The sequence below is a fragment of the Embiotoca jacksoni genome, unplaced genomic scaffold (assembly GCF_022577435.1).
Source record: "Embiotoca jacksoni isolate LCO1_2020_lvr unplaced genomic scaffold, fEmbJac1.0.p SCAF_7, whole genome shotgun sequence".
Lineage (NCBI taxonomy): Eukaryota > Metazoa > Chordata > Actinopteri > Embiotocidae > Embiotoca > Embiotoca jacksoni.
The window spans coordinates 18,854,544-18,877,692 of record NW_027185425.1 but is presented as its reverse complement, the minus strand read 5'-3'; the positions used below and the strand labels follow the sequence as shown (position 1 = coordinate 18,877,692).

General features: G+C 41.4%; 1 protein-coding gene across 4 annotated transcripts in view; it reads left to right on the top strand.

Annotated features, from left to right (window-relative positions):
• The window catches only part of ptprua (protein tyrosine phosphatase receptor type Ua), a 230,122-nt gene that overhangs the window by 154,101 nt on the left and 52,872 nt on the right, over window positions 1-23,149 (top strand). For all 4 annotated transcript variants that reach the window (XM_069175969.1, XM_069175967.1, XM_069175965.1 and 1 more), the window contains exons 10-13: window positions 5,098-5,299; window positions 8,940-9,042; window positions 11,195-11,474; window positions 15,746-15,782. In XM_069175969.1, the coding sequence (XP_069032070.1) occupies window positions 5,098-5,299; window positions 8,940-9,042; window positions 11,195-11,474; window positions 15,746-15,782 (622 nt within the window). The remainder of the gene's footprint in view (window positions 1-5,097; window positions 5,300-8,939; window positions 9,043-11,194; window positions 11,475-15,745; window positions 15,783-23,149) is intronic.

Here is a 23,149-nt window from a genome sequence, read left to right as displayed (position 1 = left end):
AATCCCAATTTGAAATCAATAAAAGAAGGCAAATCAGAGGAGCAACTTTGTACCTTTTCTCTTGTCTGTCAGCTTTTACTTGTTGAATCTGTGTACTTACAGCCACTGAATCCAGTAAACCCCAACCCTTCAGGAAAAACCTAAAACTACTACTGTTCAGTCCCTCCAGCATTTTACTGTTTTTTTTGTTATTGTTGGGATCAAAAATGTTTGATTTTGTGACAGATTTTCTCCAAAATTGTGATGTAATTTGCAAAGTTTTGAGCATGTTTTTTTGTGGGAAAATTTTGGGAATTGGAATCAAAAGGAGACTATTAATTTTTTTTTTTTTTTTTATAATTTTTTTTTTAAAGTGCTGGCCGATAAATACTATATAATCAGCTTCTGTTATAATAATAATCATGCTGCATATCACATAAATATTTTAGTTTTAATCTTTTATTTAATCTTTTATTGAACTTCGAAAACCACGAGGCTCAAAATTACAAAAAAACTCACAAAAGTGATGCAGCTTTACAAAACGGAACGTCTGACTGGTTAGGTTAGGTTAGGTTAGGTTAGGTTAGGTTAGGTTAGGTTAGGTTAGGTAGTAACTTTATTAATCCCCGAGGGGAATTTTTTTTTCGCTACAGCAGCATACAGAAGCAATAAGATAATAATAGAACAATAGAAAAGCAATAAAATAGTGGTAAAATAGCAGTAAAAATATAAAATATAAATATAAAATGCACAGTATGTACAGTACAGTATATATCTATATATACTATATACAAACAACCAAGAAAACACAGACAACAGTGTTATTGTTGTGTGATGGATTTTTGCCAGAGGTAAGTTATTGTATGGTCTAATTGCGGTCGGCAGGAATGATCTCCTGTATCAGGAATGATCTCCTGTATCAGGAATGATCTCCTGTATCTGTCCTTGTGACAGCGGAGCTGGAGGAGTCTTTTGGAGAAAGTGCTCCTCTGTCCCTGCAGCAGGTGGTGGAGAGGGTGGTCAGGATTATCCAATATGGATAATAGTTTGTTCAGCGTCCTCCTCTCCACCACCTTTTCCAGACTATCCAGATTGTAGCCGATGATGGAGCCGGCCTTCTTAACCAGTTTGTTAAGTCTGTTGGTGTCTCCGGCTCCAACGCTGCTCCCCCAGCAGACTACTAGAAGTACAGTTCACTGGCCACAACAGATGGTAGAACATCTCCAACATCTCGCTGCACACATTGAAGGATCGAAGTTTCCTCAAAAAAAAGAGTCGACTCATCCCCTTCTTGTAGACAGCGTTGATGTTGGTCTTCCAGTTCAGTCTGTTGTCGATGGACACACCCAGGTACTTGTACTCCTCAACCATGTCCACCTCCTCTCCCAGAACTCTCAGCGGTTGTGGAGCCGTCGTCTTCCTCCTGAAGTCGACCACCATCTCTCTGGTCTTGGCCACGTTCAGGAGCAGGTGATTTCTTCCCGCCCACTCCACAAAGTCCTCCACTACTGCCCTGTGCTCGTCCTCCCGTCCATCCCTTATACACCCAACCACTGCAGAGTCATCAGAGAACTTCTGCAGATGGCAGGACTCTGAGTTGTACTGGAAGTCAGTTGTGTATAAGGTGAACAGGAAGGGGGACAGAACAGTTCCCTGTGGAGCTCCAGTACCACTGACCACCGTATCAGACAGCACACTGCCCAGACGGACAAACTGTGGTCTGCCTGTCAGGTAATCAGTGATCCAGGAGACGGTGGATGCGTCCACCCCCACCACCCGCAGCTTCTCACTCAGTAGCAGTGGTTGGATGGTGTTGAATGCACTGGAGAAATCAAAGAAAGTGATTCTCACAGAGTCACCGGTTCCATCCAGGTGAGACTGAGCTCGTTGCAGCAGGTAGATGATGGCGTCGTCCACTCCCACATGAGGCTGGTACGCAAATTGCAGCGGGTCTACTGACTGTAGTATAGAAAACAGAAGTTACATCAAAATAAGAGTTTTAGATGCGGTTTAATTAATGTTAATTCAACACATAAGCCTACACTGTATTCACACACAAAAAAAGTGCAGTCTCTTACAACTTGAAATTATTTTAGCTCACAGTAATATGTAATCATGTCCTTTCATAATAAGCATTTAATTAAAACATTTGAATGTGAAGATCACATTTCCGCAAACCCCATTACTGACACACTTACTTTATGCCATAATACTTTCAGCGCAGCTTCTGTTGACAACCTTTTTTGTAGAAAAATTGCAGGAATTAAAAAAAAACTTGGAAGCTCCTGCAATTATTGCAGAGATTGCTTGAATTTGCATTAATTATTGTGATCGTAAGATTGCGATTTGCTGGATGGACTGATTGTTTAGTTTTAAATTCTCACCAGCAATCTTCTGCCCCCGGGATCATTGTTGTTGAAGGAACTCTAGCTATCCATGTGTTCAGTAAACTGAAAAAACAAGTCCTTGGGCTGGCAACTACAACTAATATTGTTCAGTAAGACATCAAGGTCAATATGTTGATTTTCTCTTTGCATTATTTGTGAGAACTTGACCACGGGGACGTTTTCCAATCTGTGTTCATTTCATCCCGGGTACCATTTCCACACACCTCAGCTGTTCACCAGAGACACATCAGTTATTTCCACCCAGCTGCTCTTACTTCTCCTTTCATCTCTGCACATCTTTGAAGCAGGTTCATAAAGCACCAGATAAGCACAAATTTGTCATGTCGTTGCCTTTTCACTGCCCCGGGCAGATCTGTGGTCAGTCACATGCTTCTATTGATTTTGGGTGCAATTTCTTCAAAACTGTAATTTGGTTTCTGTCTGCGCACACAGCAGTAGATGGAAAGAGTTGTATTGGTTTGTTGCGTCAGCATTGGATGTCCAATTCTTACTCTCTGCAAACACAAACATTTGTGGGAACTGTTGAAGTAAGTGGAGTAGTTTATGTTTTGTCTTAACCAAAATATTGGATATTTTACATCTATGATGAGCTGTTACATCATCACTGAGTCCCATTTTGGAGTCTTGAAATAACCAATCTTGTAAGTATGGCTCCAGTACGACCATTTCTAAAATACAATTTTTTGAAAAATGCATTCACAACTATGCTCAGACTGAAATAAGAAATTTTGGTTCTGATGCTGCTGTCAACAACACAATATTTCTGTTTCAAATATGACAACCATTTCTGAGTTCAACCACCAGCCTGGTTCAGGTTTGGTTGGATTTAAGTACAGGTTAATCAGTTTATAAAAAAGTCATGACAGTTAAGACATTGAACCCTTTGGTCATCATGGTAACAACAGTAACCACTTGTTTAAAGCTAGTGAAATACTTTGAGCTTGTTTAAAAGATACCACTTTTGACTGTTGGTAGAGAAAATGAAACAAAGAGGTAATAGGTCTCATGTTGACCCGTCCATCCACCCGGACCAACTCCCTCTGCTCACTTTGTCACTCAGTTGCAACATACTGCGTCCTTCTCTGCTACAAATGGACATTTACTGTTTGTGATTCTGTAATTTTGCATTGAAATGACATACTTCAATACAACAGGTCATTAAAGGTGACTGTCAGGATTACTTAAAAGAGATGGGATGTCCCGAAATCACATTACATCTTTTGGAAGGGGAGAAACTGAAAAAGGGAAAGTTAGATTATTTAAAGATTTATTAATAATGAAAAAGGAACATTTCGAATACTGAACAAGATAAGGACAATCTCCTTGTAGTTCCCCTTAGGGCTAATCAACATGACACCACCACCAACATGACCTGAAAGAGATTCAAGCTGGAGGTCACACCGCCCAGTAAACCAGCCCAGAGTTAACATTTAAACAACTGCCTGAATGAAGACGGGACAATTTTACAACCAGCCTGGTAAAAGTCCTACATTTTATGAATGTTAATTTACAGATTTACACACATCCATTAAACAGCAACAAAGACCAACATCATACTGGTCCTCATTCATACTTGTCACCCTTAGTATCAGTTATTTTTGTCTGCTTTTACTTTATCTACTACTCCAGAGAAGTGTGTGAAACCAGGCCAGCAGTGCTGTAGAACAAGCATATGACACAGAGTGTACCTGAGTCTGATTGTCTGCGGCCAACTGCAGCACAAGATTTATTAGATGTGCACTATGAGACGACGTCTCATCGCAGTAGTTCCATGATTAATTGAGAGGTGTTTCTCGTGAGAGGGATTTTAAATATAATGCCATCTAAATTCAGTCTTTCCAGTATGTGAGTAATAAGCTACAGACTGTAAAGCAGATCACAGATACTCTATGGGCATACACACTACTAAGAATGGAATCTGTACTATTCTTACAGCACATTGACCTGATTCAAACATGAGCTGAACCAAAGCTAAAAATCAAACTTACAACTTAACATTATTAAATATTAACATAGTTTCAATCACTCAAAAGCTGCAAATGGATTTATTTTTACTATTCATGCTAGGAGCTCTAGAGAAGGCATCAATGGTCTGCCACTTGGTCCACCACTTTGTTCCAGACATTGCAGATATTCATGGTCTCCAGAGTATGAATCCAAACAACTTTGGTGATCCCAGGTTTTTCCTCTGGAATGTCAAAGGTTTCACATATCAGCCAATTAGTAGGAAAAGCCTGCTTCTCTGCAGAGGAAACAGATCTGCTCTGTGCAGATTAGGCAGATTGACGTACACAACGATAATCTTTCACATTGTGCACTGACAATGTCCCTGACCACACTTCATTCTCATGGTGTGTTCAGACCAAACGCAAAGAGAATTATTCTGCGGAGCGATTACATACAAAGTCAATGCAAAGCCAGGCGACATGAAAGGTTGCAAATGTTCGTCCACATGAGTTGAAGATATTTCATTTGAGCGGCCGAACTCGTGCGAGTAACGTGAGGTGAAAATTATTTTTGGTCTGATCTGAACACAACATAAGACCATCATGCCCTGTGTGCTCGGATGGCAGAAGTATATTTGCTATTTAAACAGTGTAGACACTGACAACATGCGTCGGTCTGAAACTAGCAAAGAAACTTGCATTGTGCCAGTAAAGTTGAGCCTAATAGGTATTTTAATCCAGGTTCATCTTTCCCCTGTTTGCAGATCAGCTACCAGAGCATCGAGTCCTCAGACCCAGGCATCAATGTCCCGGGTCCCCGCCGCACAGTGTCCAAGCTGAGGAACGAGACCTACCACATGTTCTCAGGGCTGCACCCTGGAACCACCTACCTGGTTTCCGTCCGCGCCCGAACCGCAAAGGGCTTCGGCCAGACGGCGCTCACCGAAATCACCACCAACATCTCTGGTGAGATGCTCTGTGCTGACTGCTGTCTACTGTAGTCATGCATGCATGTGTGTGTGTGTGTGTGTGTGTGTGTGTGTGTGTGTGTGTGTGTGTGTGTGTGTGTAAATGGGAGTGTGTGACTAGTTCTGGGTAGGTCCAAGTATAGCCTTGATTACTATGCAATGTACTTATTTGATGACAATGTCATTATGTGACAGCGCAGCTTTGAAGGAAAACCTTATTTCTCCAAACAAAAGCCACAAAGCATTTACGATAATAGCGAGGAGGACTCAGTAATGACTTGTAATTCTCTCCTTTTGAAGAGCTTTGATTAAATTACACATATACCTTTGAATTATACAAATTATCTTCATTCTCTCTTAGCCAGCCAGTTTTCAGATGCGCACCAGCTTCGTTTGATTCTAGTAAGAGGCGAAAAACAGCTTTGTTCATCGCCACAGTCTGTGTTTACCATTCAAAGGCGATGCAGCGGTTCAGAAATGAGAGAAGCCGCATTTGTTAGTAAAGAGGTTGCCGGCATGGATCTCGAAATGTGTCTGCGAATGCGTCTGTGGGGGAATGTGAAACACTCTCCTCCCAACTGCCGGCTCTTTTTGCTAATTGTGTTTACTCTGACGAAACAACACTTGCTATTGTGATGTGTTCTCATCAAACATGTAGGGGTAAACAGAGCGTGTGAATGATTGGGATTTATCCAGGGATCCATACAGACAGGTCCGCAGATATCTCCGCCGCCTTCGTTCTTTATTTTTTCTCTTGACGATGAAGAGCTTCCAGAATATGTTAATGTTAATCTGTCGAGAAGCTCCATTCGAATTTTAAGTTGGTGTCTCAAATCATATGTCTTAAATACCGCAGTGTGACAGTCTGTTAACCATGAACTAACATGAGGTTTTTTTCAAAAGAGGATTTAAAAGAATTATTGCAAGCAGAAATACATTTTTTCATCAGGTTACTTTATTTGTGCTCTTAGAGTTACCTTTTTGGATGACAGTTGAACGTTGAACTGAACTATATTGTTGGCTATTTTGCATGTTGAGCATCTCGTAACAACAGTGCATGTCAAGGTCTAGACAGCAAGTTGGTTCTTAGTCCGAGTGATTGATGTGGGAGAAACGGGCAGAAGTGAAGAGCTGAGTGACTCTGACAAGAGCCGAATCGTGATGGTCAGATAAGTTGTTCAGAGAAGATCTGAAACAGTGAGGTGTGCTCCCGGCAGAGAGACGATCAACGAACCGGATACGAGGTGAACTAAGATGGGTCGTCAAATGCGTTTATAGCTTTTCTAAAGAGCCACTCTCAAGGGCCCAATGGAAATCTGTCTGTCAGAGAGAGAGCGATGGACAACATATTGTTTAATTATGGGGACAACAGGGTACAATTTCAAAAAGACATCCGTACAGCTGCTCAGTCATGATGTGAAGTGGGTTTGAATGTCTGATCTTCCAGTCCGAGGTTTGAAAGGTGTGGTGGTCTGGGTTTTACTCGACCATCCATTGTGTTTGACAGACAGTGTAGTGCTCCACGAATCTCTGTCCAAAGGAAAAACTGAACTGAGCCCAGAGTGTTGATCTGTCCATCCATCCATCCATCCATCCATTGTCTATATCCTGAACAGTCACATGGGCCAGCTGACTTTGGGTGAAGACTTGGTACGCTCTGGACAGGACAGACTTCATGCTCACATTCTCAATATACAGAACACACGTGTTTAGACTGTAGGAAGCAGCCGGTGCACCCAAAGAGAAACCCACACATTCAAACTACTCTCAGAAAGGAGGCCATTCTTCTTGGCTGCATGTCAGCTGCGGTGCTGCAGCTGCAGGTCCAACCATGAATCAATACGTTTGTCTTTCATGATGGCCATCAAGTGGCCTGGCAAGCGATGAGTTGTAACCAAAAAGCAGTCACGTGGTTTCTGTTTACCCTCGTACTTAGCGAGACACACAGACACACACAGGACCTCAGACGGAGACAGAGAGAGAGAGAGAGAGAGAGAGAGAGAGAGAGAGAGAGAGAGAGAGAGAGAGAGAGAGAGAGAGCGGCGAAGAAAACCCCGCCCTTTACCTGGTGAAGTGTCGTCATGATATAATGAGAGCCTACACTGGGTTTTTGCTATGATTATATCGAGCACATTTTATCACATTTTATCTGGGAACGGCACACGGCACGTGTGAAAAATGGGCATCGGGTATTTTATAAATGACGCACCGCACACACGAGGTGTGAGACGCGCAGACCGTGTGGCTGCTTTAATTTGTTAACATGGGCGCAGATATTAAAACACGCCACACAGACAGTGTGTCCCAGGACTAAAGTGGTTGTTGCTGTCAGGCCGTAGACAGTGTAATCAACATTAGCTGCACACAATCCAAGCACTTTTTTCTATTCTGAATGGAGATATTTGAATATACACATTTGGCCTATTTACTGACCACCTAGAAAATATGAAAACATGTTATATATTGTTAGCTATGATCTGTTTAATAGTGCTCTCAAATTATTAATCTGAGGATACAATTAAGTAGCTCATGCACTCAAACTATTTAGATTTTAAGAGCGTAATTTAGTGTAAAAGTTCTTCAGATATAAAACATGAAACTTGGTTGGTTTCATTTGATAAGTAAAGGTTCATATTTGTCAATGAGTAAATTTGGGTTCTACCAGATCTAAAAGCTTTATATGACACCATAAAAAAGAATATCTAGAATATTGTGCTTGATGCTAAACTGTCAGTAATGCAGCCAGTTCTGCATCCTTCCTTTATTATCTGAACCTGTTCCATCCGGTTCAGAAGGTGGCCGATGTGGGCTCACAGCTGTCAAGTATACAAGTCAACCCACAGTATCACATGATCCCTCCCGGCCGCGCTGTCAGAAAAGCTCAGCGGGCCCCCGGCTCCTGCTCCAATTTGGTCGCGAGCATGAAAGTGCAATGCTGTACTATTAGCCTTTTCATAATTCATCGAATTTAACCACCTTCCGTGCCCCGGCTCAAAAACAATCCTCTATGTATAATGCAGACATCAGCTGTTTGTGTGCAGGCACAAGTGTGTGTTTTTCAGATGACAGGTTACACTGGCAGGTTTTTACGACAGGCATTAATGCCCCGCTGCAGAAGCAGAAACATTTTCCTCTTCCACTCCCGCAGCCTTTTTGTCTCAGCTTATCTATTGTTCCAGGATAGCCATTCGCCTCACTACATCCTCCAGTTAATTCACTCCCTGTAGTAAACAGAGATGGGAACACTCAACCTCATTGTCCCCAGAGCTTTGCTGAGGTTGTGCAGCTTTGAGATCTGTCCTAATTATATTATAAGAGCCTCTTGTTTTCTCTGCAGTTGGCTGCTGTTTCTAGTCATCATCAGTCAATGGCAGTGTGTGGGAGGCCTGCGCACAGTCGTACACGGGGGACATGTGCGGCTAATGAATAAAGATAGAACACTATCTTTTCATGTAGGGGTGAAAAAAAATGACTAAAGTATCCGAGACGGTGCGGCTATACGTCTGTCTACACTCTCAAATCTAAACAAATCGTTACCAGAAAATTAAACACTTAAACTGATTTTGGTTTTCTTCTGCAGTATTTCAACTTTTTTTTGACTCCTCTGTGCGGTTTTCCTCCTCCGTCTGTGTCCACAGCTCCGGTGTTTGACTATGAAGACATCCCCTCTCCGCTGAGTGAGTCAGAGAGCACCATCACCGTGCTGCTGCGCCCTGCCCTGGGGAGAGGGGCTCCTGTCAGGTACAACTAACACACATTTCAGTCTTATGCCAGTGTTCGTTCGGAGCTCTTGTTGCGCTGCGATATTTATAGCTACAGTCAAAACGAGCTCTCCGGAGCACCAGGATACACTTCTGTAGGCTTGTTGCACGGCAGACACCATTCGAAGCAAAATGTACGAAGAACCAGTAAGATGTTACATTGTAGTTGCACTAATCTGATTTTAAGGCTCTTTAAAGGAACATATTGTATTGTGTTTTAAATTCATTACCAGCTATTAATATTAGGTATCAAGTCGTGGTTGCCTAGTGATCAGAACCATCAGGATGCTGGATTTAAGATTTAAGAGGAAAAAACATAAAAAAGTAGCGGACCATTACCTTCTATCCTGAGACCTGACTCAGATAGTTTTGGAATGACACCACACACCAACCAATCTTTTGCTGACTGCTTGACAGCCGTGTCACCGTAATGAGACCCGCTCTCCAATTTCAGTCCAAACTCAGGGTTTGAGAAAAATGTAAGGACGGGCTTCCAGAGAAACTGACACAGAACATCCGATCTTTCACGGCGCAATGAATTTCTCTTGGTCAAATAGAACAGAGCAAATATAAATACATGTTATGTGTGATTCTGTCACACACAAACAAGACAGCATCACTCTTTCACAGCAGCTGTGGATATGAAGCTCCAAAAGTGTTCAGTAGTAAATACATTTAAAATAGCAATAGTAAATTACAGCATAAATAATCAAACAAAAGTTGTAAATATATAAATAAAACAATCATTTCAAAAATTATTTCAGAAATGACTGAAATCCAACTCATTGTTATAAAAAGTTTACACTTCACTTTTATTCTATATTAGCCTTTTTTCTGCCATTTTTGACAAGTGCTTGGCCACATAGGCTAACGTAGCATAACGCTAACTTTAGGTTGACACAGTTAAATTCGGACTCCTCAGTTCCTGTTTTTAGTGCGTGAAATGAAAAATAATTTTGAAAAGAATTCAAGGTCCAAAAAATGTTAAGAGGAAAGTGAACGCCAGACCCGACTGGTCAGACCAACCTCTCAGTGCTAAAGAGGAGACACAGTTGTAGGTTGGAGGCTATTCTTTGATTTTAAAACAATACAGTGCATTTGTTGGTTTCTGCAGTGGGAAATTCACATGAGAAATTTGGTTTGGTGTATAATGTAGTGTTACAGGGTTTGAAAAACTTTGACTGCTCTGTCTCAGAGAAAGGATCCCACTGAGAAGTGAAATACTTGAATATAACGCAATAGGTACAAACTGTCAAAATGCTTTAGTTTAATGTAAAGAAACAGTGAAATGAAATGTGACATGCTATTGAAGAAAAGGGGCCTTTTAAAAAAGAAATGTCTAAAGAAATACAAATAAAAAAATACCCAGTTAAGTTCAGTTCTTGTGAAAATGAATGATTAAATAGAGCAACATTTAATAATAATGAGCTGAGTTGTAATAATTAATTTTCAAGTTACAAGTAATTTTTGATGTTTTGTGCCATATGAGATAATTTTGAAATTCGTCACATCAAAATGAGCAGGGGGCCTTAGTTTAAAAATGAATAACCATTAACTTACATACATATATTTTGTGATACAAAACACCTTACCCTTACCCACCATTGTCCAAAGTCATAATATATACAAAATGTAAAAAAACTTGCTGTACATTTGCATCCAGCTCTGTTTAGGCTCTCGCTCCTTGTATTTACAAAGTTACTTGTGAGGTGAAAAACCTGGCAACATGGTGACACTGCTAAAAGAGAAAAGCGACAGAGCAACAAACAAGACCATTTAAGACAGGTTGTAAACAAACCACAAGGTTTGTCAAACTTCTTTGGATGAAAAAACAAAGACACACAGAGTGAACTCATTTCCCAAACCGGTGCGCTGTCAGCATCCACAGACCGGCTTCCTGGGTCAACAACTCCATGTGTCTTGGTGCTGTCTGACTTCAGTGTAGTGATGTCACCATGTTGCCACATCTCAGCAGTATAATTATTGAGCAGTGTCACATCAGCTAGTAATAACAGCCTAAGCTGTTAAGAATTGAAGTTGACCTTGTAGATTGTCGTAGTTTGATGAGTGTAATAGTGGAAATATTACTTTGTATATACTAAAGTACTAAACCCGACCTTGTCCTCTCCCAGTGCCTACCAGGTGGTGGTGGTGGAGGAGGACGGGTCCCGTCAAGTGAGGAGGAGGGAGCTGGGGGGCGTGGACTGTTTCCCCACTCCGAACTCACACAACGAGGCCCAGGCCAAAGGGGCCCCGCATTACTACACCGCTGAGCTGGCTCCCAGTAGTCTGCCGGAGGCCACGCCTTTCACCGTGGGCGACAACCACACCTACAACGGCTACTGGAACAGTCCTCTAGACCCCACCAAGAACTACCTTATCTACTTCCAGGCCACCAGCAACTTCAGAGGGGTACGAACCACTGCGATGTCTGTCAGTGCTTTTGTTTCTGCAGCTCACACACGCTGCTTTTGTGCTTGACAGTCAATTTAGATTTGTGTCAAGCCAGTCAGGAGGAGGCATTATGCTGGAGGCGCTACAGGAGAGGGAGCAGTCCTCAAACCAAACAAGGCTTTATTTCTTACCAAACGGGGTGGTGTGCGTAAGATTTTGTTAGGAAGGCTTGATTGGTCCCCATCCTGGAATTAGTAGTTACTCAGTGAAACAAAAAACAACTTAAAAAATATAACTCGAGCAAAGTGGCTGTAAAATCTTTTAGAAGATAATTGCTTTCACAATATAGTTTGTGTATATATATTTTTTTTTAACCATCCAGTTGCCATCACCTCATAATCACTTTTAAACTTAAAGAAAACCCAACACTGCCTTCCGGGCTTAAAAAGATCGGAAAAAAGGAGCTCCTTTAGCAATTGGAAAAGTGAGTGAAGCATGAATAAGGAACATGCTGACCAGTGTGCAGAGAAGTAGTGAAAGCAAATGCTGTTTAAATCATTAGGTCCATAAGGAGCTGCTGTGTGCGTTCCTCAATGCAGCTACTCATCCAGAGATTTCCCAGGAGGGTTGTGTGGTTGCAGGGTGGTGTGCGGCTTTTTCACTAAAAACTATGCATTTCCTCATATTTCTTTACTACTATCATATTTCGATATTAAAAAAAACTAAAATAAAAAAAATAAATGTCCTATAATGAATTGATTTTAACTTCTCATCCTCTTTCAATACTCTCATTGGTTCTTTTTCATTACTAAATGGCTGTTTGTTTTTTTTAATTATCTTTTAAAATAAAATAAATTCAGAAAAGGATTAGAATAGATTTATATTTTAAATTTAACAAAATAGTGTTTCTACAACAGCAACAGTCACTTAAACCCAGAAATAGATGGCAAGAAATCTAAAAATGAACTATATTTATGACACTGAAATACTAGACACTAGGTGTGGGGGAGGTGTTATGGGGGGGGGGGGGGTGACTGCTGCCTCAGTCAGCAGCTAACTTTACAAGAATTTGATTTATTTTAGTAAACATTACAAACTAAGCTGAACTCAGCAGCCAGACATTTCTCTGTTCTCTGATTAGGAGTGCCTTTCACTAAAATAACAGTATCTGATGTATCTTACAGGTACACATTAACTGCTCAGGTTAAACTAACACATTGTCGCTACCTTTGGGGCCAACCAACATGACTTTAATCAGCAGGTGGTTAGCAAGCGCAGGACCTTGGCTTGCGACAAACAGCCCAAACTGCACACTCACTGCAGTGCTGACTTCATACTCTGCTGCGGTGTAGAGTCGCCAACCTCACCATCACAAACGTCTCTCTCTCAGCCACACACTCGCTGTACGCGCACAGCCGAAGCCCTCGCAGCACCGTGTTTTTTATTTCCATTGGGCTTAGCCACTGTGGGTTATAATGAAATGGAAGACACTGCTATCTTTTGGACTCCTGATAGGATGCAGCCAGTTTCCTCTGGGTGCTGCAGGGTGGGCTCCAAGAGCCGGAAAGTCCAGTCAGCATCTGGTCCGGGTCAAAACGAGCACATTATGTGTCTGACTGAAATCTCTCCCTTCTGATCTGCAGTCAGCAGAGAGCTTTCCCCATCATGGACTGCCATCAGTGATGGTTCTCACCAAATGAAAAGCTCTGTTGGCACTGCAGCTCTGAGACAGAAGTCAGGCAACACAACACACTGAATATCATAATTCATGTTGATGGTTTTCTTTTTTGTCCTGCAAACATTTTCATCTCCAATCTATTTTCTAAGCTATAGTTGTGTTTCAGGAGAGACGAGCTCAGGGAGGAAGGGGTAAAAAAAAAACAAATTATTTTGACAATTATCCTGGATAAATTAGATGTATGAGGCTCACTGTGGACCATGAGCTGCCATTCAATTGAAACCGTAATTGCTTTGGCAGATATGCCTCCAGTGGAGCTTGAAAGATGCACGATTGGTGTTGCCAGTTTCTTGTGAAACACATAAGCAGGAAACAAACACTTTTTAGAGTATTTTTTTCTCTCTGTCATGTCTATACGGAGCCAATTTGCTCAATGTAGATTACTGCTAAAATATCCATTACACTAAACATGAAAATAATTGCATGCTGATATTCTCTTTGTCAACCCTCTGTTGCATGTTTTATTACACGTCATTGGGGTTTCCATGTCCCTTATCTCAGTTTTGTTAGATTGGATCCGGATGAGATCGAATCTTTGATCCAGCTCCACTTTGGCAAAATACCCAAATCTGCTGAGCTAACAAATTTATTATCTGTCCTTGTCCTTGAAATGTACATAATAATTCAGTGCTGATCATCGCTTTTACCACTTTAAATGACAAATGGAAGTGGGAGCAGTTCACAGTGTATTAGCTGTAGTTATTTTTACATTTATTCCATGTTGTAAGTGAACCAGTTCAGAGGAAGAAGCATCACTGTTTGTTTTTAATGTTCAACAAGACCAAAGCAGTGGGCTTTGGTCTTGTTGAACATTAAAAACAAACAATTTTGCTCAGTTCACTGAGTGTTCTCTAGTGAAATAATCTATCCGATCAGTTTCAAAAATCTAAATTAAGCACTTAAAGCTGCATTATTTCAGACACTGATGTTCCTCATGTTTTTTAACGATTGATTATATTACTGTTATATTTATATAATATACATATATATATATATATATATATATATATATATATATATATATATATATATATTACAGATTATATGATATATTTATAATCTATATATTAGAAGTTCCATTCGAAGTAATCAACCCACAGAGGATTCAATTCCCCCCAAAAAGCATTTCAGCATCTTTAAGCTCCTTGTTTTGGTTTTAATATTAGTTATTCTACCACCTCTGACTGTATATTAAAGAGGACGTAGCTTCTGGGTCATAAAAATAAGGCCAATGCGGAAGTGCCTTAAATTGCAATACCACCATGTGCCGCTAGTGGTTGGCTCCAGAAAGCCTCTAGCTCCATAGACTCACTAGTCTCATAAAATTCTAGGTCAATACATTTTTTCCACAAGTTACCTCAGTGTTGTTCCCTAAGTTTCTCCTTCTTATTCGTTTTCTGGCCATCTGTCTGAAAATAATCCCGTCATTAATTAGAAAATAAGCTTCAAAAAGCTGTTTTGGGGGGCGTGTCTGTTTGATTGACTGTGAGTGTGACTGCAGTCAGGTTATGGTTATCAGTGGTTGGAACGTAGTTTTGCCGGGTTTCCAATCAGATCAGTAAAATCAACCCCCGGCTCGCCCAAATATGGTCACTACCGGCTCCAAACCACTCCGAACCAGCAAAATGGTGCAGGCCAAAATCCGAACTCTTGTCTACCGCTCCAAACTATAGTGTGATACACTCTCTGACAACAAATCGTGATTGCATATCTCATTGCAAACATTGAAAGCTGAACCTAAATGGATTCTGTTGGGGATTAGAAAGGGTTCAGATTTGATAAGGGAATCCAGTACTGGTATCAAATTTGATAAAAAAAAAAAAAGTGAAATCCACCTCAGGGATGGGGATACTTCAATATACTGAATATCCATCTTCCTAACAAGATTGGAGGCTCAGTTGCTTTAAATTGCTGCTTGGATAAGCTTTGGTGTTTGTGCTCCAGAAGGCCACAAGCCCACCTTGACAGAGGACAGAATGACGCATGACACACGACCTGCAGCTGCTTTAATAACCTCTGGGTGGGAGTAAATATGACTTATCTGTCACTGTAGGAGATGGCGAGAGATGAAAATCCACTTGAAACAGATTTCCAATTAAAAAAGGTAATTTGGCAACCATTTTAGGTGAAATGTTTTCAACTCCAATCTCAGAGCACAGATTAGCATAATTGCTCATAAAGGCTGATTTAACTTCCTTAAATCTTAATTTGGTAACATGGCCCTCTATATCCTGGAGAGACTTGGCTGTTTTAGGAGACAGGCAGAGCCAATCACTGGACTCGGGCGAGGGGGCCTCACATGGTGAAGGGGAGCAGAGGTCTCTTATATCACAAGATGTCATCCGCTTGGAAATTTCAATTATTTCCTCCAAGTAGCAAAAGGTCTGCGCAAGGTCTGTCTGTCCGTGTCGCCGGTTTGAGACGAGGTGGTGGATTTTGACAGACTGACTCGTAATTAAGTTGCAGTGTGGTGTTCTTGTTTTTCTTTTTTCATTGTGTCTTCATGGTACCGAGCCAAATGAATTAACTGAGCCATTTCTTTTAACCACAGGAGACCAGAATCAACTGCATTCGGATTGCTCGCAAAGGTAAGACTTGTTTCTCAGTGTTGAAGGTGCTACATGTGTCGACATCAATAAGTCATTATCACATCCGATATGATTCAGTTTACCATAATCATAGCTGTCACAAAGGCCTCTATTTGAGAAGGTTCATTTTTAGCCGTTCTAGCAGCATGGTTGTTCGGATGGCAGTCAGTGAATCAGCCCACCACTCTGGTCCGTATTTTCCTTGGCATTTTGTAAAGACACTCGTGCATTGACCCTCAAGACTTCGGTGAGTACCGAGTACCTTGAGGACCAAACTTGAGGACAACTTTTCCTTTATATCATCTGCTGAACAGATTGGGTGGTTGGTTGGTGGTTGGGTGGGTGGTTGGTGGGTTGGTGGTTGGGTGGGTGGGTGGTTGGTTGGTTGGTTGGTGGTTGGATGAGTGGTTGGTGGGTGGGTGGTTGGTTGGTGGGTGGTTGGGTGGGTGGTTGGTTGGTTGGTTGGGTGGTTGGACATAGGTGACTTCAAAGTGATGGAGTTACATTGTGATGTATTTTACAATTTATACACATTAACTACACTATATTTGTATATTCTTGATAGTTCCTGCTTAGTTAATTTTAAGATTTAACATAAAAAAAGAAATATATGAAAACGTATGTGTTCTAGATCAAACAACCTGAAATAATATGAAGGTGTTGCTTTAAATACCAAAGCACTACTTGTCTTAAGTATTATTATACTGTGGTATTACTAATCTTATTTGCATGCAAGTATTTGATCTGAATATTTTTTTATTCAACTAAATATTTCAGTGTCTTTGTTGAAATACGGGATCGGCGGTTTATTGAGAGCTTAACATCACGGAGCAAACACATTAGCAATCAGACAGCTTAACAAGTTCCTCGTTGAAACGTCTTTTTAACACCACCAGAAAATGAATTTGAACATTACAGTTGTTTAGTTTGTGTTATATTTTACAGTATTTATATACCCTCATCTGCAGTATTTGCACATGCATGCAGGTTTCCTGTGAAATGGATGGGAAGACTGTAATGGATCATAATGATCTTAATAAGCCGTCGAGTTAATGAGGTTGTATTGGGGACGTCTCTCTGCTCATGCGGTTGCCCCATGGATTCCTTTGTTAAACTGCTGTCTTGCAGTGGTGTATCCCCATGTCTGGGCAATTAAGCTGCAGAATAAAATGTTATCATTACCTATTGTAATGAGATGAACGTAAGAAGCAGGTTATGAAGTGCTGGGATTCTTCTTCAGCAGCAGCGAGGTGAGACGGGGGCCAGTAGTCGTCTGTTTCCATCCTAACATAATGCTGAATAAGTCCATCTGAATCTCGGGGTGATCAGAACCACTGCAGGACTGTCAGCTCTGAGCATGTCAGAGCCTACGACAGTTATCCCGGATCACGCGGCTGTCGTGAGGATTTGACACGGACTTAGTGTTGTTTTGGGTGCTGCAGGCAGGAAGCTCCCATGCCAATCCCCCTCCCACCCCCACCCCCCTTCGACAGAGATACCGGAGGAAAGGTGAAAGCAAACATGCATCTCTATTCTCACTCTGTTCCTCTTGAATCACTGACACTAACATTTTGGCAAACCCCCTCTCGGGCTCTGATGGCTTTGAAATCCACAATGCAGCAACGTCTCCTCTTCTTTCTTTCTTTTTTTTGCTCCCTGAGAGAGGAAGCGACCAGGAGTGTTTGCTTGAGAGGCAGACACTGATAGAAGGCTCTCAGTTCAAACAATAAAGGGAAGGGGAGAGAGAGACGGAGGGTGAAATGGAGTTTTTCCATCCTTCCTCCCTACTGAATTATGCCTGAAGTTTGTAGTGCTCTGGAGGAAGGTGGAAGTTAAATTGGATTCCTCTCCCTGAACTCTTTTATATGTGAAGTGCAATGACATTAAAGAAACCTTCCTTATTGTCTGCCGGCATGTCTCATAAGTGGAGAAGGTGGGTTGCAGGCATATTTATAGGCGGCCTTTTTCTATGTGCATATAGGTCTGTGGCAGGCAGGCAGGCCCAGAGGACATGCTCATGTTACTCCAGTTCTCACTGAGGTGGCACAGAGGTCCCGTTAAGACCCTTCCTGGCTGCCTCTCATTTCCAGCTGCCCACACACACACACACAATCACACGCTGCCAGCTGTGATCACCACAGCGCCCGGCTAAACCACCGCAGAGGTGGGCGAGAGGGGTTTTTTTGACACCCGGGCGCCTTTCTTTGTTTTGTTTTTTGGTCCTCTGATGAAATATGGCCAACGTTAGTACTAAAGAACAACGAGAACATGTTCATTATGAATCCAATCGTCTTGAAAGATCAGTCGCTCTGCAACAAGAGGAGGTTTTTGTTATTCGCGTCAGATCAGCCGGCAGGAAAAGCATCAAATTCACACTGAGCTTCTGCGGCGTTTGAGATTTCTGCTTCGAATCTGTTTGACAGCTGAATGGAATCGCATCACACCATAAATTCTCAAATAGTTTATTTATACTTTATTTATCTTAGATGTGAGGAGACCCAGACCTTTATGTGAAACCAGCTTATGTTCGATAAAGCTTTTTCTAACACTGAAATGAGACCAAAAACATTCCTCACACTGGGTAGACTTGACTGTGTATTCTGATCTGAATCTTTTTTTATTTGCTGCTGTTTGCTGTTAATGCAAAGTCCACACTCCCTCCATGTCTTGATGAATCCCACATTATGTATAGTTCCACAGCACTGAGTCGAACAACATACAGATAACTCATGCTCATCTGCTCTGACTCTTGAGGTTTTGTCAAGATTGCAGTCGTTCCTCCGCCGCATCATATTCCATCTGTGTCGAGCTGCTGTAGTCGTGTTTAATACTTCCTACGCAGGTTCTCAGATGCTTTTATTTACTTGTAATTGGCTACGGTTGATTCTAATTTGCCGTTGTTTCGTCGGGTGTTGAGGTGCTTTCAATGAAACATTAAAAGCATTCAGGCAGTTTAATGGTGCAACTCGTCACTGCTGGTCGGCTTAGTGTGAAACATACTAAGGAAGTGCTGTGTCATTGATATTAGTGAACTCGGAATAAACTAACAGGAGATATGTACATGATGCTAAATTGTAGGAAATTAGTTGGACCCATCTTTAGAACAGGCTCGTTGTTTGTGATCGATGTAGCTTGAATATCAAAATACGTATACCTGGTTGTTATGGAGATGAGGGGAGCAACACAAGTAAAAACCCAGGAAAATATGAAGAAATAGGGAAACTCAGGGATTTATTCACAAAAGAGATAACTGAAATTATAACCACCAAAGCAACACAAACACCTCACTAACAAAACAAAAAGCAGCTGAATCAACTGTACTACTAAGCAAACAACTCTCTAAACTTGGCTGACCAGATTCCAACAAGGCAAACGTGGCAACAGCAGGTTTGTGAGACACAATGTGGGACATGTTACCAATGCTGAGAGCTAGCTGAACATTGTGATGTACATCGAACTAAGATAATACGCGCACAATATACCGTGCAGGTTACAGGTAAGGCCTGAACCATGTGAAGGACTAAACAAATATATTTGATTTGAATGCAGCTTTCTAACTTCCCACGCTAATTACACATAGGAAGCATAAAAAGAAGTTTCACAGTAAATGGTCTCATGTGGTGCCACGGTGTATGGCTGCCTTTGTTGCTTTCTTCACAGCTTCGACAAAAGCCACATTTGAGAAACGTGTCTTTCCTGCATTGTTGACTCATAAAAACTTCAGCTAAACAAAATGTTGGACTCAATATGTGGGAGACAAGAGCAGAGAGAAAAATGCTGTGTTGTCCCACATCCAGTGGGACACCTGGTATGCCGACTTTAAACTAAGCACAGCACAGCAAGCAACACTCTCCCAGATAAAGGGGGGAAGTAAACGGACTTTGGTCCGCAATCACTGTCCAAATAGAGTTCAAATAAGCTGCCACAACACGCAGCCTGAAAGCTGGTAACCATCGCATGCTGCTCCAGCATTTTATGCACCACACTCCTGATGGGAAATCAGAGTCACGAGCGGCCAACAACCCAGTTGAGAGGAAGCGGTACCTGAAGAGACACAGCATCTGCCACAACATTGTCCTCTTTTGGCCCCCTTTTTGTGTCCATTTTCAGTGTCGTATGTTTGTGCGAGCGGAGCCCTCCAACGAAAGGATATGATGACGTGATCAGATCTGTAGCCAATAACCAAACAAAGAAAGTGGCGAAGCAGAAGCTAGTGGAATTAAATAGTGAGTGATCTTAAGTTTTACTGTTAAAAACAAGCTTAGAGCAACAGATTGGTAAGGTGCTGTTACCTGACTTATTAGTGCTGTAGATCAAATGCAAAGAAACTGACGGGTGATGAAATGTTGAGTTTTGATGACAATACAATATAAAAGTGATTAAAACAGAGATTCATTGCAGTAAGTTGGTGAATGTTTTTCCTGCCAGATGGTTTTTATTTGAGAATGGATGCTAAATGTGCATCTCGCCTGATGAATGGCAGACATATGTGAGGAAAAGATGAAATGCTGAATTTTATTGACAGTAGTTAAACCAGATCAAAAACATCAATAGTAAAAGTGTTTGGGAGTTTGGGTTTCCATTCAGTGAGATTCTGTTTAAATGTAACCGGGTATCATTTTAAAGTTTTTCTTCACCTAGGCGTGAAGCGTAAGGTGCCTTAAGTTTACGCACCAAAAATGATGTGGTCGAGTAAAATATCATGGATTTGGTTAAAGTAAGTCTCTTATGAAAGTATTGTAACTATTACAGAAACCTGTCATATGTAACCAAGTTTAAGTAACTTACATTACTTAAAATAAATCCACATACAGTTTCGCTTCCTCGCTGACTCAAACACCAAACCTTCTCTGTACATCTTTATCGCTCTTTGTACTTCATCACATGACCTCCGTTGCGTGTACTTTTCACACAATAGGCGAGGCAAAACGTGACACTGACACGGTTTCTTCTAATGGAATCACAGTTCACCGTTCTCTGTGAGTCAGCAGTACAAGTAGTTTTATGTTACAGTATGTATGTGTTTTATAACATGTTTTCTTCCAGACGAAGGAAAAATAAATCACACAGGATGAGTGTTGTTGGCTGCATCCTGAAGTGGTTGGGCTATTTAGTGAAGAACAGGGTTTCTTTGAAAGAGAGACTCTCCCAGCAGAAGAGTGGAGAGCAGGACATGACTGTTGTTGCACTGATGGAAGGAGGGCTATGGATTTTTCTGCTCGTCACTGACTTTACCTTCGCACCACAGTTATATTTCCAGCCTTCTTCAAAGCCTGGATTTGATTGTGCTGCCAGATTTTGTATTTCTTTTTGAGGATTCACAAAATAACTGTGTATTACAAGATAAACTGCAGATGGGTACATGCAATGACAAATTATGATGAAACATGTCTCCTACTGTCTTTATTACACCCTGTGGATGACCACTGCTGGGGATCTTTTTTTTTTTTTTTTTTTTTTGATGCAATGAAATTTACCACCACAATAGCCAATTTCTAAATATGGCCCTAAAAGCAGGATGACTCACCCAGTGTGATTTGTGTGATTACAGCAAGTCTGTCAGGCTGTATTGTTTGCCAGGAGCTGTAGTCGCCACCAATCCTCGGCTTATCAAGTCAAACTCGGCATTCTGCTTCACTGTAAAGCCTTTTTTCGTTTTCCTCTTTTCAGGCTTACATGTTCAAATCCAGAGATGTTGTCCAACTCTGCTGCATTGCCAAACTCGTGCAGACAGACCAGTAAACGATCAGGTTTCTCTGCGTTTGTTTGCTCATCAGCGAGGCGGTTTGTTAATGAAGAGCCGGTTGTCAGGAGTGTATTAATACTCCTTGAATTAATTCATACTTAATACAAAAAATTTCACCTTTGAATAGAAAACACCAGGGAGCCCAGATGATTCACAGAGAGGGAGATTTCATGCTGTTGGGTTGCTCAGATGGCAGCGCAGACAGAAATGTGCTGCGACTGTGACATATGGGTGAGGAAGGAAATAGCAGCCGGAATGAGAGATAACCACGCAGCTTCGTCTCTCCCAAGCCAAACATGCTCGGCTCCCGTTTGTAGACACTCACGTTGCGGCTATGAAACTGATGAAACAGTCGGCATTTTAATGGACCAAACAGTTCTAAGGACTTTCTTGAGGGTAACGACCCCCCAGAGAGTTTTCCCCAGAACTAAATAGGTTCTCAGGCCTTTCATTGTTTGCATTCAAACCACCAAAATAGGAACTGTGAAATTACACACTGCTGCTGAAGCGCGCTGCAAAGACGCTTCACCACTTATTTCTCCAGTTGAGGAAATACATTTTTCAGTTAACTTGATCCGGTTGAAATTGATGTCCATATTTGATCTGTTTGAAGATCCAAAGTGTGTTTCATTCAAGAGGGCCAATAAAGACAAATGGAATCGTCACATTTCTCAGAATTACATTTAAGATGTATTAACTGATTCATTTGAAGTGTGCTTATGATCCGCTACCATTTGCGTTGTTATTCATTGCATTACTTCCTGTATTTTTTTAAACTAAAAGTGAAACTTTTTCAGGAACGTGTTGTGACTGAAGTCGGACGATCACACTTTATATAAAAAAAAATCGACAACAACCTGCGGTGCTTCAAATAGCATCACACCGCTGGTAGAAGCACGTAAACTGAGCGACTTAGATATTTGTCTTCGTTGAATTGAAGTCACACTGTATTTCTTTTGATGTGTATAGGTTTGATAAAGTTTCTTCTGCTGTTTTAAAAGGCTTTGCTCGTGGGTTTAGTTTACCGGGTTTATTGTTTACAGTGTTTTAAACACTGCGGTTGTCTGTGCTCCTATTGAAACAGGGAGAGTACTGAGGCAGAGGTAGGAGCAAAAATAGTCCCACAAAACAGAGTTATAGGAACAGTTCTAAGTTCCCCCGGTGCGGACACTGAAAAACTGTGAAATAGTTCCTGCAGTCCAAAAACGCCTCGTGTTCAAGCCCTCCCCGATGCTGTCTAGTGAGCTTTTTATTCCACTGCTGCCTTCGGCGATTAAGTGCAATGCGGCTTTTGCATGTTAATACCCCGGCCTGCTGACTGCTTCAGCTGGAAACACTCGAACATAAAGCTTCGACCGGGTTCGTGGTGAACTTTGACCCACTCCACTCCCTTCACGGCTTATTTGAATCTACCTGCTGGAAAGAAACACAGTGCGGATCCTTATCCTGTCAGTGCAGAACAATAACCGTGCAGGGATTACTGCAGGGGACTCAATTATGATGTGCAGCAACCTGTTTGTATCCATAACTGATCACATATTATGTAAATTAGATTTGAAAGTGAGCTGTCTTTAAAGCATTACGGTGAGAGATTCAATGAAGATTTTATCAGCAGGCAGCT